General features: G+C 48.1%; 1 protein-coding gene across 2 annotated transcripts in view; it reads right to left on the bottom strand.

Moving 5' to 3' along the window:
- The window catches only part of SNX7 (sorting nexin 7), a 305,876-nt gene extending 289,532 nt beyond the window's left edge, over window positions 1-16,344 (bottom strand). Inside the window, exon 1 of one of the 2 annotated variants that reach the window (XM_069641532.1) lies at window positions 15,981-16,344. In XM_069641532.1, coding sequence (XP_069497633.1) covers window positions 15,981-16,127 — 147 coding nt within the window. In that variant the 5' untranslated portion in view covers window positions 16,128-16,344. The remainder of the gene's footprint in view (window positions 1-15,980) is intronic. The other variant, XM_069641533.1, reaches the window with a different exon arrangement.
- Between the last annotated feature and the right edge of the window lie 420 nt (window positions 16,345-16,764).

Raw genomic sequence — 16,764 nt, 5'->3', positions numbered from 1 at the left:
TGCTGACATTGTGCTTAGGTGAATTCTTTAAATAAAGTGATGTTTAACACCCAAACAAGGATGTTGGATCTTTTGTGATGTTTGGGATCCATGATTTTTGCACTTTCCACAGCCAAGCAAAAACAGATTTTTAAAGCAGTTCTGGGTTTTCCTTTGCAATGCAGCACTGCTTTTTCAAGTAGTGTCATTTTCCTCTGTGGGCAGCCAAATGATAGGTTTTGGCAGTGGTCTCCTGTGTTACCACTGACATCGGCAAAATGGATTGGCGGCCTATTTTTCAGGTTTTCCTGGAAACTTTCTGAGATTTTTAGCATAAAGATCTTTTTGGCGGCCACTAGTTGTTTCTGATGCAATCAGCGCACGGTGATGTTGCAGGGCATGGACTAGTGGGTTAAAGCATCCCACAACCTGAGGGTGGAACACCAATCTCTCCGATCTACACTAGCTGCGCTCATGATGGAAGAGAGTAGGCGGACAGAAGACAGGATGGTGCAGCTTTAAAGAACCATCTCAGCTGAATTCCATGCAAGCCGGGAGTCGCTCCATTTGTCAAGTGAGGCCATGCAGGCATAACTTGCAGGAGGAAGCACGTGTGACATGTGAGGTAATGCATGCTGACCTAAGTCTCATTGCCATGCAGGACCTGGCTTACCAGACCCGCATGCTTGCTGCCATTGAGGGGCAAGGCGCGGCTAGTCAACTGAGCCACGTCCACCTTCTGATTTCCATCCAGAGGGTGATGAGGACAACCTATCTCCCACATAGGTCGGGCCGTGCATGCGCTGAGCCCAGTGAGTTTTTTTTTTTTAATCTCAACATCTACACATGTGGGTGTTGAGGTGCACCCTGTAACTCCCCCCTCCTGGGTGCCCCCCCAGCCCCTGGGTCATATAATGTCAGGAATCTGGGGTGGTGGAGGCGAAAGAGGTGTTTAAATCTGAAAAGAGCTTAAGAATGGTACATGGCTTGTAAAAAACTACATTTCCCAGCAGCCCTTTGGCATTTCGTAGTCCTTGCCGTGCGCGCCGTTGGCCAGCTGTCTTTAATTAGTAACAGCTTATCACGGGCCAACGGCACACGGCAGGTGTGGCTTATTGTTTTCCTGAGGCGAAGCCATGCTGGAGGTTCGTGCGGTCTCGCGCACGCCAGATGCTTCCTAGAGGATTCATGGTATGTGGAAGCAGCAGTACACGGAGAACTAACGCGGTCCATGAGAGAACGAGCGGCAGTGCACGTGAAGTGCAAGGAGGACCCGCACCACCTTGTTCAAGCTCCGCTTCCAGACCGACGCTGATCCTGTGAGCGGGGCCTCGCTTCTATCACGGCGTCATCATTCTTCATCTGGAACGGCTTGCGGGCCTCCCAGACGCACAGATAAGTGCTCAATGAGTTTATTTGCTTTCATAAGTTAACGTGGGGCAATGTTTGCAAAATTATCTTTTGGAAGATAAAGAAAGACTTTCAGGAGCATGTCATATGGGCAGAAATCTATGATTTAGTCCGAATAATGCCTAAGGGATTACTGAATGTTTCTACTATGGAGGCACTAAGCGGGCATGCAGTACAGCCTACAGCTTAGTATTAGGGGCTGCTCCCTCAGTGTATATGTTTGTTGGAATCCATTCTCTGTTGGTGTTGAACTCATACCTTTTGGTCCTACATGTTCTATGTGTGTTAATGTTGCTTATGCTTGCCCAAAGGGCCATGTGTTATGTTATCCATCTTGGTAATAACCTCCCATGAGTTGGTTTCATTTGCACTTGCATATATGTATTCTATGTCCTGATAACTACTACATGTGCCTGTATCAAGGGGCTATTAGAGAGCACAAATACACTAGCTAAGGTACTTATTGGCCTGTATTAAGGCGCATATTTGGTGACCTGTGTGTGGTATGTTTCATGGTATACTATCTACATAGTAGACAGTGTAGGGTTTTTTCCTGTTACTTCCCCTATCCTATCCACTTTAGGTGTTCCCCAACCCTCTATCCGGTTTCCCTTAACCTCCCCTCCCCGTCCACAACCTCTCCCTAACCCTCTTCCCCCCATTGGCTGCCACGTGGTATCCTGTATTTTGAATATAAGGTATCTGTGCCAGCCACGGGTGGTGGGTCGACTTCATTCGGCTTCTGTGGTTCGGGGGAGAGTGTCAACACTTTCCTTCCCTATGGCGTTTGTGACATATATGGGCATTTTTGATTAAAAAAGAATTCCCAGCAGTTTTTTTTTGGCTTGCAAATAATTAGTTTATCCTGCTTTTTTGGGTAAGTATGTTTATTATTTTTTTATTTCAAAATTTCTCATTTTTTTCTTGTTTTTGTTTTTTTCTCCCCTTTTTGAAATATTTTAATTTTTTTATTATTTTCATGATTATGAATTTTTTTCTACAAAAAAGAATTGTTGAATTGATTTTTATTTTCTGCTGATTTTTTCTTTATTGCATTTTCTTTCATCTATTGTGCATACATGTGACAGTGTGGTGCTTTGTGGCATTGGAAGGCATCCACTGTGTGTTCCAGCTGGGCCCATTCAGGGTTGTCTTGTGTATGTGTTTTGCTTGGGGTCCTGACACATACTACTCCTGCTTCCCCTTTCCATGGGCTCGCAAGGATGGCTCAGTGTAACAGCATATCACACATGGACATTGGGCTTCCGTCATATCTATGGCCAGCCTGCAGTCCTACTTGTGTGTACACCCCTAGTGGGTATTCCGGATGGTTTCTCCAATGTATGTCTACACTTCACTTTGGTGAGTATTATGTTGACTGTGCATTTCTTCATGCTGCTTTTGATCGTTATGTATCGACTGTCTATGCTCATGCACTTCCTGCTGTATGTGGTACAATGCACCCTTTGGCTGTGTACGACACACTGATGGTGGGAGGGGTCCGTGTGCTGACAATATTGAATTGGGATACTTTCCCCACAGTGATTTTGATATGCCACATGAAGGCTGCACGCTGAGTTACCCATGTCACCATGCATTTCAACGACCACCCATTCCTTGCTTTCACCACTTTGGCTATTTTACAGCCCTGGCTGGTGTTTTGATGTACCATTTGAGGTATGACCGCATTGCTCTTGATTTGATTGTCATGTTTGTGTCCTGGGCCTGCTCCCCCCTCCCATTGGTTGCACTTGGCCCTTGTGACAATCCAGCCAACCAGGATGCTGGAGCCTGCCACCACTACCAAAAGCCCACAATGGAGGCCCTGTCTAGCACTGTCCACCAGCCTTCTGGGTCACTTGATTGCCTCCCTGTCTCCCCTGCCCCTGCCAGTCTCCCTCTGTCTTCCCCCCTTCATCATCACATCCCCTACCCTTCTGCACTGTCTGATTTCCCTCTGCCCCCTCTGTGTGCTTTCTTTCCCTGCCCCCTCTGTGTGCTTTCTTTCCACATCGCCCCCTTCATGCATTTTGACCTTGACCCCCTCCTCCAACCAATGTTGATGCTAGTTTTGTTTTCCAACATTCTCTCCCTAGACTCTCCCTTATTGTTCCAGGTACTTGTAATATCTACTTCGATTTGATAGTTCATTTTCACATTGTGGACTGTTTGAAGGACATGTATTAATGTACTGTTCTTCTCCCTTGTTACCTCCCTCATTGATGAGCTTTGATGAACTTTGTGTGTAGGTCGTATTATGAATTTCTATGATTCAGTGATGGGTCACTGTCTGCCATTGTCGATGTGGGGTACTATGTACATGATATGTTCTGCTGGTCAATGGCTGATGCTATGTTGTGCTTTATTTTGGAGGTGTCAGGGGATGGGTGTGGTTTAACACACAGGGGGGTCCTTGAGTGCAATGTTCACATGTGCTGTGACTAGGACACTGGAACTCACTTCATTTCACATGCATGTATTTGATGCATGTCCCTAATGACAAATACACTTAGGCAATGCCCCCCACACCCCAACTACATTGACACCATGCACACACGTGCACCCAGATTGCCTTCTCAGGTATGCTGTGTCCCAACAATCCATGTTCACTTTCAAGTCATTGATCGTGTACATACATGACAGGGTACTATTTGGTTAAATGCCTTTTTTTCAAATGATGCGCAAGGGGTTTCCCCAATGCAAAGCACACTCTCTGTGCTGTCCAGTGAGCAGTGTTTGAAATGCCAATTTTCAATTGACCAATGTGCATGGCAACATGTATTCTGACTTTTGTTGCTTGCACCACTGGTGGCATGCATTTGTGCCGCTGTTTTCATGGTGTGAGGTTTTGGTCAGTCATTTCTTCAGATTCCGTGTCAGGTGTAATTGTCTGGTGCCCATTTACATTTCTCACGTGGCACTTCATGACTATTGTGTCATGTGTTGTGCATATGGTTTGATGTTTTGCTGTTGCATACCATGGTATGGTGTGGCAGACGGGGTTCAGGGGTGTTGGGAGGGTTTGGGTGGCATACCAGTACTTCATGCCCTGTTTAGCAAGGGAGGAGGGGGGAGGGGAAGCACCTTGCATGTGCTCCCTTTGATCACATGGGATTGGTTGTGTTTAATTAGCTAGGGATGCACACGATGTGGCACTTCCGTGGACACATTCTCAGGGTGGTAAGGTTGTGACAGTTAACTGTCCCTTTCTCATCACCGATTGTGACCTGGTATGTGCCAGATCTGTGTGCACTCCGCAGGGGTTGGAGTTTAGGTGAAAAATGTGGCCACAAGCTGGGTACGGGCTGCCTCGCCACATGCCCTTTCCCCTCCCATGCGCAGCAGCCGCGCATGTGGTTGGGGATGTGTAGGCACCACCTTGTCCACCGGTACGCCATGCCGTGTTGCAACGTTGTGCAGGACACATGCTGCCACAATGATCCTGCACACTACTGGGGGTGCATATAGTAGCTGTCCACCAGAGCAGTCAAGGGAGCGGAAGTGTGACTTGAGCACTCTGAATGTGCGCTCCACTATGACCCAGGTTGCAATATGGGCGGCGTTGTATCTTACCTGGGGTGGTGTGGTGGGGTTCCGTATTGGCGTCATCATGTAGGTGCTCAGAGGGTAGCACTGTCCCCTGGTAAGGTGATAATGGTTGTCATTAGTTGGGCTTGTGTATTTGTCTGTGTGTGACATGCATGCATGTGCACAGGCATTTTTACTCACCTAGGAGCCATGTGTCGCCATGCTTCCCAGCTTCCAGGGCCCAGCTCAGGGCGGACATTCTGAATATGAAACTATCATGGGTGGACCCTGGATAGTTTGCATAGACAGAGGTGATGATTCCCTTGGCATCGCATACCACCTGCACGTTGATGGAATGCCAGTGCTTGCGGTTTCGATAGGTTTGCTCAGTGGCCCTAGGTGGACGTAGGGCCACATAGGTGCAATCTATGGAACCGAGCACTTTGGGGAAGTGTGCCCCCCTGTAGAAGTCCAGGACCACTGCCTGCCTTTCTACAGGTGTTCTGGGCATGTATATGTGCCTGCGGAATGAGGGGCGCACAGTGATGATTGCCAACACCTGGTGTAGGCAGCGTGACTGCATGGGCTGTGAGACACCCCCCACTATGGCAGTTGTCCGCTGAAATGACCCAGTGGCCAAAAAAATGCAGTACATTGAGCCCCTTCTTCAAGGGGCTCAATGCTTGGGAGCACAGGGTGGGTGATGTGAGTTAATCCTCCCACTCCCTGACCAGCTCTAGGATGATATGAGGTGGAAACCTATACCTGCCATAAACCTGGTCATCAGGCATCCCAAAAAGGCTGGTCCTGGGCAAAAAAAAATGCGGGGCCTGGCTATTCTCCTCCTCTTCCTGCGGTGTCCCGCAATCACTGCTGTGAGGAATAGGACATTCATCGTAGCTATATATGCTTGTTTGTTGTTTGCGCGCACTTTTATTCTGCACAGAGGCGCTTCCGCCTGCTTTCGTGCGGCGGACGTAATTGTGCGTGTGTTTTAACATGCGCAGGTTTTCCCTATTTGATTCCATGAATACGTGTTGTTCACTAGCTTGTGGGCGTTGCGTGCGTTTCCCAGCGGTACTTCCCACGTTATGCCTACATTTTGTGTTCCCCATTCCCGGTGTCCCACTCCCTTTTTAGGTGTGTGCGCGAGAAGTTGTGCGCTTTCCCCGTTCCTGTCGCGCACGCGTTTGGAAAGTAAGTTAAGCGCAGATTTGGCGCACATCCCAGGAAAAACATGTGCAGGGCCTTCCATGAAACGCACGCGTGCGCTGGCTTTTTCATGCTTCCGCCACAAATTTCAGCGCACATTTATTCCATGAATTACACCCTAAATCATTTCATTGTATACAAACATCAATTATTACCAGGGATTTCTTTTGAGAGAGAAAATAACCTTTTCCAGATACTCTAAGTAAATGCACATCATAAAAGAAAAATGATTATATAAAACGCTATAGTTGAAGTACTGCTTAAAAGCACAGACAGGTTAGATTTTTTTTTCTCCACGGATGGTCCCTCGATTTCTGAGGCATTTTGTGACTGAAGATACGTGAGCCCCCTAATTTGTACTCGAACTGACATCTGCAGAAGTGACATCTGCAGAAGCGAAGTTAAAAGAAAAGGACATTGCAGTGGGTGTCATCACAACATGTAGTACTCAATGGCCTCATGAGTAATGACATTACAAAAAGTAGCATTAAGTAAGCCAAGAACAATTACCTTTGTGGGGCGAAATATATAAATGTTCACAATTACTATTCTTTGTATTTGTTAAAGGTTGAGGTGTCATTTTGAGTACAAATGGGGACATCGTATCAATACAGAAGAGAGAGGAAGTCCCAGGATAAAGTTCCTTTACAATAGGTTGAGGGTAATTTGCTAGTGATGAAGAGCATGACATCTTTGGAAAAAGACGCGATTAGTGTAGGCCCAGTGCAACAGCATCTAATGTTACACATGTAAACATATTTACAGAACGACATAAATTGGAGTGGAGTCGTGTGGCCGGGTGGAAAGGAGGTATTTGGGGTGGGTGGCAGTGCCCCTTCACTGGAGAGAAGATGGTGCCTCCGTTTAATGTTGAATCTTTCAAGGGATGGGATAGTTTTGATTTCAGGGGAGAAGGTGTTGCAGAGATGAAAGCATGGAAGAAGACGTGGGAGGAGGTTCAGGGGTGTAAAGGTTTAGAAGGGTGGAGGTACATAGAACACAAAAGGGAGAGTATAAAGAGATGCAGACGGACAAGGCCAAATATCGATTTGAAGACAATAAGTAAAAATTGAAAGAGTGCAGTTTTCTATGTAGACAGACAGCAAGGTGGTGGTGGGCAGAGGTGGGGTGAAAAGTAGACGGTACAAGTTGTAAAGTTCAGAACTTTGCTGAGGGGAGACCAGAGTAAGCTTCAGCAGTAATATATATTTTGGAAGAGTTCCGCATCATGCCAACATAGTACCATCCAGTGATGGATGACTGTGAGGCAGCCGGTGATGCTTTGAGAGAAGGAAAATAATATCTGGAGGTCATTGGCAAAGAGGTGGTATAGAACGAGAAAAGATGCAATTACTGAGGGAAAGGAATTTGACCGTGATGAGGAGTGGGCCCAGGAGAATCCTTGGGGTTCAAGGGGAGACCCAAAAGGTAGGGAGTTTGGGGGAGGAGGTGTTACAGTTCTAGGAGAGGGAGAATGCGTGATTCGAAAGGTAGCAGTGGCTCAACCGAGTGCAGTGCCTGTAAAGCCAGGGGAGGAGATGGTTTGTAAGAGGGATGGCTGGTCCACAGCATCAAATGGTGTGGAAAATGTCAGTACGATTAGAATAGAAGAGAAGCTGTGAGGAATTCAATTGAATGGATTATGGCAGACCGACCTCAGGAAAATGTGTGGGGCTAATCCACACATTTTCCTATGCTCACACCACAACAAATGCATAGACCTGTGTAACCTGCTAGGGGACCCAATTCAGAACGTATGAGAATGTGGTTTGCAGGAGAAAGAGTCTGGTGTCTCAGCATCTTCAAGGGAAACCTGCCGCTTTAACAGGAACCACACAGAGGACCATCAACCAGAGAGACTCTGAACACAGCAGAAAAGCAAATGGGTGGGACTTAGTATTGCAGGGAGCGAGCCGAGACCTCTTTCTGTTGAGAGGAGGATTCTGCCATATTGGTTTTGGGGCACCCTCAATTCCTGTTTTCACCACTTTACCCTTCCTGTTGCAAAGCAATCTGGTTATGGCCTCACGCATACAGAAGATTGTTGGGACCCAAGGATTGGTTCACTAAGGTAGGCTTAGCCTACACCAAGCACTATGGCCCACTTTGCTTTAAAAGAGGGGCTGAGCCCCATTTTAGGCAGATCTGATGACTTCACAAGAAGAAAGAAGAACTCAACCTCCGACCCTGGCTGTAGCTATAGTCTGCCTTACATCTTCCACCAGTCAAGGAAGGCCAGGATATCCAAAGCGGGTAGCAAGACTCCTCCCCTAAACTTCTCTCAGGGAACAGAGGGAGTCAAGAACTCAGAGGAGACACTGGCCACTCCAGAACCGGTACCCAGCCAGTACAGTGTGCACTGATAGCCTCTGCATCAAGCTCCCTGGACAGGGAGTTCCAGAAGGTCTCTGAACCAGAAACAAAGGACAAGGCAGCTGATTGCAACACACTCCACAGTTGTGGGCCATCCGCCTTAGAGGACAACACAAGCCCATTGAAGAAGCTGGGAGAAGTGCCTCAACAACAAGCATCTACTGCCGTCCGCCTTAAGGGACATTTATGAGCAAGTGCAGTACCTCAATCCGCAACTGACTGCAACGCTGACCGTTTTCAAGGCTCAGTCACATAAAGAAACCCGAAATGTCATTTCCAGTGCTTCAGAACCATCAATCAGCACAGAGACAATGATTCCCGACACTGAGCCGCCACGTAGGCCAGTCTGCAGCCATTCATCAAGCTTTGCTTGCCGAACCGTCTTGCCACCCGATACCTGCAGCTGACTCCCATCTCCAAGTATTTCACAGAAGCCTGGAAAGCACCCTGAAGCCGACTCGATCCTGTCAAGCACCACGAACACCTACAGCAAAAGGTACATTGCGTCTCTGTCCCTCTGGTCCTGCCAAGAAGGCCCATAGAGATATGTTAAGACCCTTTGCTCCATTCGTGCTGGAGCCAAGAAACCTTAAACTGTTGTGGTTATTAACCATACCGACTACCCTGCTGTCAGTATCCAGAGTGCATCCCTTTTCCTTATTTGAAACTGTTTGTCCTCTACATTTCTTTACAGGGTGGCTTGTATTGCGTAGTGTCGGTAGAGTTCTGTGATATTACTAAAGTCGATATTTTTATAGAGCCTTTACTGGACACTCCTATTAAAATTGGGTAATAATTGTATTTTTTTCTGTGTTGCAACTAACCAACGATACACAACTTTTAGAGGAGGTAAGCCCACCGTTCCACACACGTTACCAAAATTGGACAAGGAGTTTAATCATTTTAATAGTATGATTGTTTATTCCAATCTGTTGGAATCGATTCTGGTTTTGGCGCTTTGCATTCTTGTACCCATACTTTAAGCTTTGGCATTAAAATCAGTGGTGGAGGCAGGTTATTATACGAAGGGGTGAAGGGCTCCTCACTGAGTACTGCACACTACCATCTCAGTGCTTTGCAAATGGTATGGTATGATAATGTTTATTTGTATAGTGCCTATTATATGATACAATACGGTATTTATAATGCGCCTATACACAAGTGTTTCAAGGGAGGTGAGACAAGGGGAGGACAAGACAATCTTACTAGGCCTAGTGACATTGAGATTGCGCAACACAAGACAAGTGTTTCAAAGCGCTCAAGAGGGGGGGGGAGCATGGGGAGAAAAACAACAGTCATTCAAAGCCTTTGAATTTTTGAACGATACAAGTCAGCCCAGGCAGAGTAAGTGCATAAATACAATTAACAGGGTAGATAAAAGCAAATAGGTCTGATGACTATTCTGCAGTTTTTCCAAGAGCATAGGGCACAACCATGCAGGAGGGGAGAAATGATAGATGATATTGAGGAATGGTGCGTTTAGATCGTGCAAGTGCACAGTAGGAACAGGAGAGGGGGATCCATAATTGCAGAGAGTGGGGAGTAAACAAGTGCGACCAGTTAGTGAGGAACTGGTAATTGCTGAGAGAAGTTGTTCTCATTGGCCAAGTGCAGTAGCAACGGGGCAAGTGCAGGTTCTGAGGCAAGTGCTGGAGGACTGGCAAGGGTGTCAGGGACCTGTGAGACTGAGGTACGCCCGGTGGCCTGTCAGCATGCTGTGTGGAAGGGGAGGGAGAGAGGGATAGAGCGGAGAGAGAGGTTAGCAGGGCAGAGGGAGAAAGAAGGAAGAGGAGAAGAGCAATGTCTTAAGGAGTTTCCGGAATTTAAGGAGATCAGGCTCAAGATGGAGGGCGGCATGGAGGCTATTCCATATCTCTGCTTAGAGGACCAGCTCCCTTGCAGAAGGTTGGAGGTAGATGAGAGGAGGGCTCAGAAGGACAGTATTTAGAAAGGCATTGATGCAGATAGGTGGGTCCCAGGCCCCAGAAAGCCTTGTGGACAATGCAGAGGGGCTTAGACTTGATATTTGCAGCCACGGAGAGCCACTGGAAGGATTTCAGCACCAGAGGGATGCGGTCCGCGGGCTTGAGGCCAAGGATAAGTCTTGCGGTTCTGTTCTGGATGAGTTGCAGAGGGCACAAAGCAGAGTCGGGGAGGTTGAGAAAGAGGTTGTTGCAGTAGTCCAGCTTTGAGAGAACCAGGGCTCTGGTGAAGTGAGCCTCTGAGGGAAGGTGAGAAAAGGAAGAGTACCTCTGAGGAGGTGCGTCTGGTAGTTGCATTTTTTAAAGATGTCCGAGATGTGAGTGGAGTCAAAGATGACCCTGAGATTTTTTGCCTCACAGGTGGGTGCGGTGCAGGGCCAAGGGAGGCCAGCCACAGTGAGAGTGGGAAAGTGGGAGAAGGAGTCCCAATGCGAACGATCTCAGTTTTACTGGCGTTGAGGCAGAGGTTGTTTGCAGCACATCATGGCTGAATTGCAGACACAGTCAGTCAGATGGGAGCGAGGTAGAGGAAGTGGCTGAGGGTAGCCTGAAGGAGAGTGGTGTGTCATCCGCATAACACTGGAAGTTAGAGGTGAAGCTGGCTATCACATGTGCAAGGGCAGCCATGTAGACATTGAAGAACCATGTGGAGAGGTTAGAACCATGAGGTACCCCGCAGGTTGAAAGAGTGATAGAGAGAAAGGATCCAAGTTCTACCTTGGATGGGTGGTCGGAAAGGAAGGAGGCTAACCATGCCAGCACCTGACCTGTGATTCCCAGGGTGTCACCGAGACGTACAATCAGGATGTTGTGGTTTACCGTGTCAAAGGCTGAGGAGAGGTCAAGAAGAATGAGGACAGAGGGGGTGTTTGTGTCAAGATTTGAGAGCAGGTCTTCACAGGTGTTTAGAGTTTCTATGCCTCTGGATGCTCTAAATTCAGACTGATGGTCGTGGAGGCAACCAGCAGATTCAGTGTGGAGGGTGAGCTGAGGGATAGCCAGCTTCTCCAGGCGTCTGCCCAGGAAAGGGGTGATGGAGAGGTAGTTTGCCAGAATGGAGGGGACGCCGAGGGTTTCTTAAGCAGAGGGTGCACAAGGGAGTGTTTGAGAGACGTTCAGTGGCAAAGGAGAGATTGCAGATATCAGCCAAGGCTGGAGCGAGAGAGTCAATGTTGTCCTTAATGGTTTTGGAGGGGCAGGGGTCCACCTGTTTGAATGAAGCCTTCATAGACCGAACTTGTCTGGCGACCTCATTAGGTGCGATGGGAGAGAGAGAGAAGTGAGGAGAAGTGGTGCAGGGGCCAAGAGAGGCTCCAGAGGTGTTGGTATGTGATGTGGTGTGAAAGTGACAGAGGAAAGGATGTCAGAGGTTTTTGAGGAGAAGTGAGAGGCTTGGGCTGAGCAGAGGTCCTGGGTGGGTGTGACAGAAGAGGATGCTGCTGCAGGATTAGCCAGTTTCTTACAGACTTAGTTTAGCTGTGTTGTTTAATGCCACCGAGATGCAGGCTTGAATAAAGACTATTTTCTTGGTGCAGATAAAGAGTCGATATTGCCTTTGAAGGAGGCGGGAGGCCAGTTTATCAGAGGGTCTTCCTGATGTACTCCATTTCCAGTCAGCTGCCCTACACTTGCGCTTGAGAGCAGCCCGATCAGAGTCGCACTTTTTTGGAAGGCTTTAGTCGGACCCTCAGGACAGGGGCAAGTGTATCAAGGGTTTTGGAAACAGAGAGATTGAAGTTGGCGAGGGCTGTGTCAGGGTGGGAGACTGCCGCAGGAGTAGGAGGCAAAGGCAACCATTGTCACTTTTCATGGGTCTGGTGACTTTGAATCCGAATGGCTTTGCGGGGTGTGCTGTTGCAAGGGGAGAGGAGAGCTTCAAGTGTGAAAAGAGAAGAGAGTGGTACGTCCAAAAGAGAGGTAGTGAGAGGATAGAGAGAGGGATGTTGGTGGGGATGAGAGCTTCCAAAGTGTGGCCCGCTGTGTGTGTGGAGCCAGAAAGTAGGATAGAAAGGGAGTGGGAATCGCATAGGTTTCAGAAAGATCCTGAGGAGTCGGGAGAGTCCAGATGGATGTTGAGGTCACCCAAGAGGGGGGAGTAGAGAGGAGATTAGGTCAGCCCATTCCAAGAGGAAAAGAGTGAACTGTTTAGGTGGCCGATAGAAGGTGGCCATAAGAGTATTTACGAGAGTGTGAGAGCCTGGTAAAAAAAGATGCATTAGAACAGAAAATGACCCCACCCTGTGCCCCCCACCGATTGTAAATGCAGAAGTGCAGGGACTAGAAGGTGATTAGATGGGTTGCTCACACGCGACATTAGACAACAGAGTATGAATGTGGTATTCACAGGTTATGGGTCGCAGTGAAATAAAAATGGAGGCGTGCGCAGCAATTTAATAACCAAAGCGACCCAACCATGACAGGTGTGAGAAGCACATCATAATCTGTGCGAGTCTCTGTGTTCTGGTATTTTTTATGTTTTCATATAAACGGCAGAATTGAAGGAAAGGCAACACGGTACTACTCGGACATGACATGGACAAACTTGGTGTCTAACGTCTCTTCCGAGTCATAATATCAAGCAAAAGGTCACTTTTCTGTTAAGTTTTAAACGGCATTCAGCTTCCTATTATGCACTGTGTACATAAAACATGCGACTCATCAAAATAAAACATGTTTTGCTTGACAAACGGTTTTCTATGTCTCACAATTAATGTGTTTTTACTTGTTCCGCAAATTCATCAACTGTAGGCTATTGTAGGAATTTGGTTTAAGAGCCATTGCACGGGTTACATGAGCACACAAAAAACTCGCTTTGCAAACAAAGAACTAGTAAAGAGGACCTTGCCCTCCAGATATTGTCTTCAAACTACTGCCTCCAGGACACAGACAAAACAGCACGTCTGAAAGCTGTGGCGCTACCTCCCGGCATTCCTCTACACACGCCATGGGCCTCCCGAATTGTGGGGTTGGAGGGGACCAGGTATATGCCATTAGTGGGGGATCTTAGTGGGGTCTAGGGCCATGTCATTGGTGGGGGAATAGCAGGGGGACCAGGGCCATGCAGTTTCATCAGATATGCTATTTGGTGGGTGGGGGAGTTAGAGCAGGACCACGTCCATGCAGTTTGGGGGGGGGAAATAGGGGAAATTCAGGCCATGCGATGAATACAAATTGGGTTTGAAAAGGTCTCTTGTCCACCGGCCCGCCTGACTACTGCCCCTCCCCAAACACATTTAATGTTAAGGCTGCTGTAGGCAGCATGTAGGGTACATTCGCCTCTCTGCCAAAACCAGTTGTGCGCCTCTGCATCTAGAGCTAGGCCCTGTAGGTTTGTATTGTCACTTTTTCCCCCATCCGTATGGGGAGGCCTAGCTGAGCAGAGTGTGAATAAAAACACACATTGGCAATGCCAACAGTTTGGGCATTTGCATAGGCATGTGGAAAGGCACTTGCCAAACACCGCCGTAGCGGTATTAACCCCCCATTGATGGTAGCATGTGAGAAAATGGTGCGTGTCCCTGGGCATCTAATTCTAGTGCCTAGCAATTGCCTAAAACGTGTACACACGCCAAAACTGTTGGCTTTGCCAATGCCTGTTTTTAACAGTACCGCAGCAAAGAACACACATAATGCTTATAAATCGAGTGGCTGAAGGCAGAGGTGGATAAGACATTTTTATTACACCAGTGGCATGTTTGCAGCTCCAATTAAGTCATTTATCCTGAGAAGACTGTTGCAAAAAACACTGGCAAGCACCTAGAGTCCAAAGTTTGATGGCAAGACTTGAATATAGCAGGCTCAAAGAGCTCCCATGAGGCAGTGGTTTGGGTGGGGAGGGGAAGAAGTGGGTGGGAATGGCCTTAGGGATTAGTAGGGTCATGGGCAGTCAATGGTTTGGCAAATAACCAAAACAACACCTACAAGCTTTGTGTACCCCCTCATATGCCATTTCTCCCTCTCTGCACTCGGATGCAACAGTTTCAGTTTATAGAGCAATCAGCACAAACTAAAAAAATGTTTTAAAAAAAACAAAGCCACACAAAGGAGGGTCAACCATTACTACACATTTAAGTCAACGACTCAACATAACAGTCAAAGTATGGCGTTGAGTAAACATCTAACAAGGACTTTAAGTGGGCCGAGCTAGACGGGGCAGAGCCCGGGCAGGCTCATAAATATGGTTGTGAGGCGGGGCCCTGGCCGCTAAAGGACAAGGATTTTTTTCTAAAGTCTGAAGCACTCGCTCATGTGCGAGAGCTTCATGTTAGCAAGAGCTTTAGGCATTAGAAAAAAAGGACTTTATTCCATAATGATGGCGCCGGCACCTGCAAGGCATCCCTTTAACCAAACGATGCCTGTAAGCCAGCGGCACCATTATGGAAGAAAGGGTGAGGCCGCAGGAAGCCGAGTTTTTGTTTCTAAAGCCTGAAGCACCTGCTCATTTGCGTGTTTTCATCCGTAATGGTGCTGTCAGACATTCCTTTAGCTAAGAGATGCAGTGATCACCCGAGCTAGATCTCTTACCCAAAGGAATGCCTGGCAAGGGATAGCGCCACCATCAAGGCAAAAACAAATGTGGCTGTTGTCCCCCCACCAGGCCTTCCATTGGTTAACAGATACAGAAATCAGTGCCCTCTCACCCAGGGAGAACTGATACTGATCTCTGCAAAGGGCTGCCAGTAGTCCGTTAAGTCGGGGTTCGTCACGCCCTTTGGCCACGCCCCCATGATGCCCCCCGGCTCGTTTTTCCTTTCCACTTAAGGCACTCCTTGTAACAATTACCTGACTCAATGGAGCTCACAGAAGAGCCTTTTGAAGGATGAAATGCAGAGTGCGGATCTGCTATTGAAATCCATGGCCTGCACGTTACATACACACGGGTCTCGGAGTGGAATGCATTAACCAACTCAGTAACACACTTGTGGGCCTCTGGAATAGGACAACATAATACACGCCAGTTATGGCCAATGGTTGTATTATGCGGGGCAAGCCCCTAACAAACTAATAGCAGCTCTGGCAAGGGGTACGCTAACAAGAGGCGGAAAAGTGTACGCATGCGTGGCAACATCTGGGATCACTCACGGGAGTGTTTTCTGCAGGAATAGGAGTATTTTATATGACCATTCATTTGCCCTGGAAGGAGGGATAGATTGTTAAGAATTCTGAGGAAAAACATTTGAAATGAAATCGTTTGATGCTTCAAAACCAGGGACCTCTCCTAAATGCGGGGAGTTTGCAGGTGTGCCGTATACGTTGTGGCCCGCTGAGACGTGTGGCGCCCCAGTCGAACTCGCTTGGTTCTGTTGGCGGACAGATAGATGTGTACAACTGGCATCCCACTGCTCTTTTGGAAGTGCATGCATGAAATGAACCTATTAATGCCCAAAGGGCACAGTACAAGAGCTGATAAAATGCAGGCGGGTGCCCCGCCCGGACACATGCTCAATTCTGGGGAGTCCCTGCGCGGTCAACAGCTGGACTCTTCAGCCACCCTACCTTGCTGAACACCTCCAGGTCATCGTCCTCGTCAAATTCTAGTGCTTCTGCGCACAGTGGCAGAGTGTTGGGCAATGGGGTGTGCAGTGGGGGCCCAGACGCTCTCTCTATCTCCTCCACTCGCTGGGTCCCGGGGCCGCCTGACATGGCACTGGGAAGCGGCTCCCGGGGAGAGAGAGACAGACTGTTTCGCGGCTGCCTCTGTGTGCCGTGCGAGCTCAGATGTTAGTGCGCAAGACCGGATGAGGCAGCAGCCCAGAGTAGACAGCAGCTGACCCAGCAGAGGCAGGGCTCTGTCTGCACAGCTCGATGCAGACCTCCGTACCAGTCGGTGTACTGACCCGGCTCCTGCCAGCAGTGGCAATTGTTGTGACTGAACGAAGAACGCTCTCGTAACCAGCTACGTATAACTCGGCCATACGGAAATATTTGCAGCTGATGAGTCAGCAGTAATCTGCTCTTCCCACTCAGCACAAAACTTGGAACAGAAAGTATAATTCAAAGTACTACACAGACAAACTACTTTCGGCTGACTTTTAAACACACTCAAGTGCTGGGCACGCAGAGCCTGCTCATGCATGTCCACTTTAAAGACACTCATACGCGCGCCATCGCTTTGAATTCTGGTGCTCATAATTTTTAGTTTCGGCTGATTGGTGGTGGTGCAAACAAACCGCCAATTACTGTTGTCATCGGGAAACTGAGAGTGACTGGACTGAACTGCATTTCACATCAGTTGTGCGGAATGTGGTCGTCTGTTAGCTGCACGCAGGAGGATGCAGCG

This window comes from Ambystoma mexicanum, chromosome 1q, assembly GCF_040938575.1.
Source record: "Ambystoma mexicanum isolate Mex_15411 chromosome 1q, UKY_AmexF1_1, whole genome shotgun sequence".
Taxonomy (NCBI): Eukaryota; Metazoa; Chordata; class Amphibia; order Caudata; family Ambystomatidae; genus Ambystoma; species Ambystoma mexicanum.
Note: the sequence above shows the minus strand (reverse complement) of the source record. Positions and strands in the feature narration are given on the sequence as shown.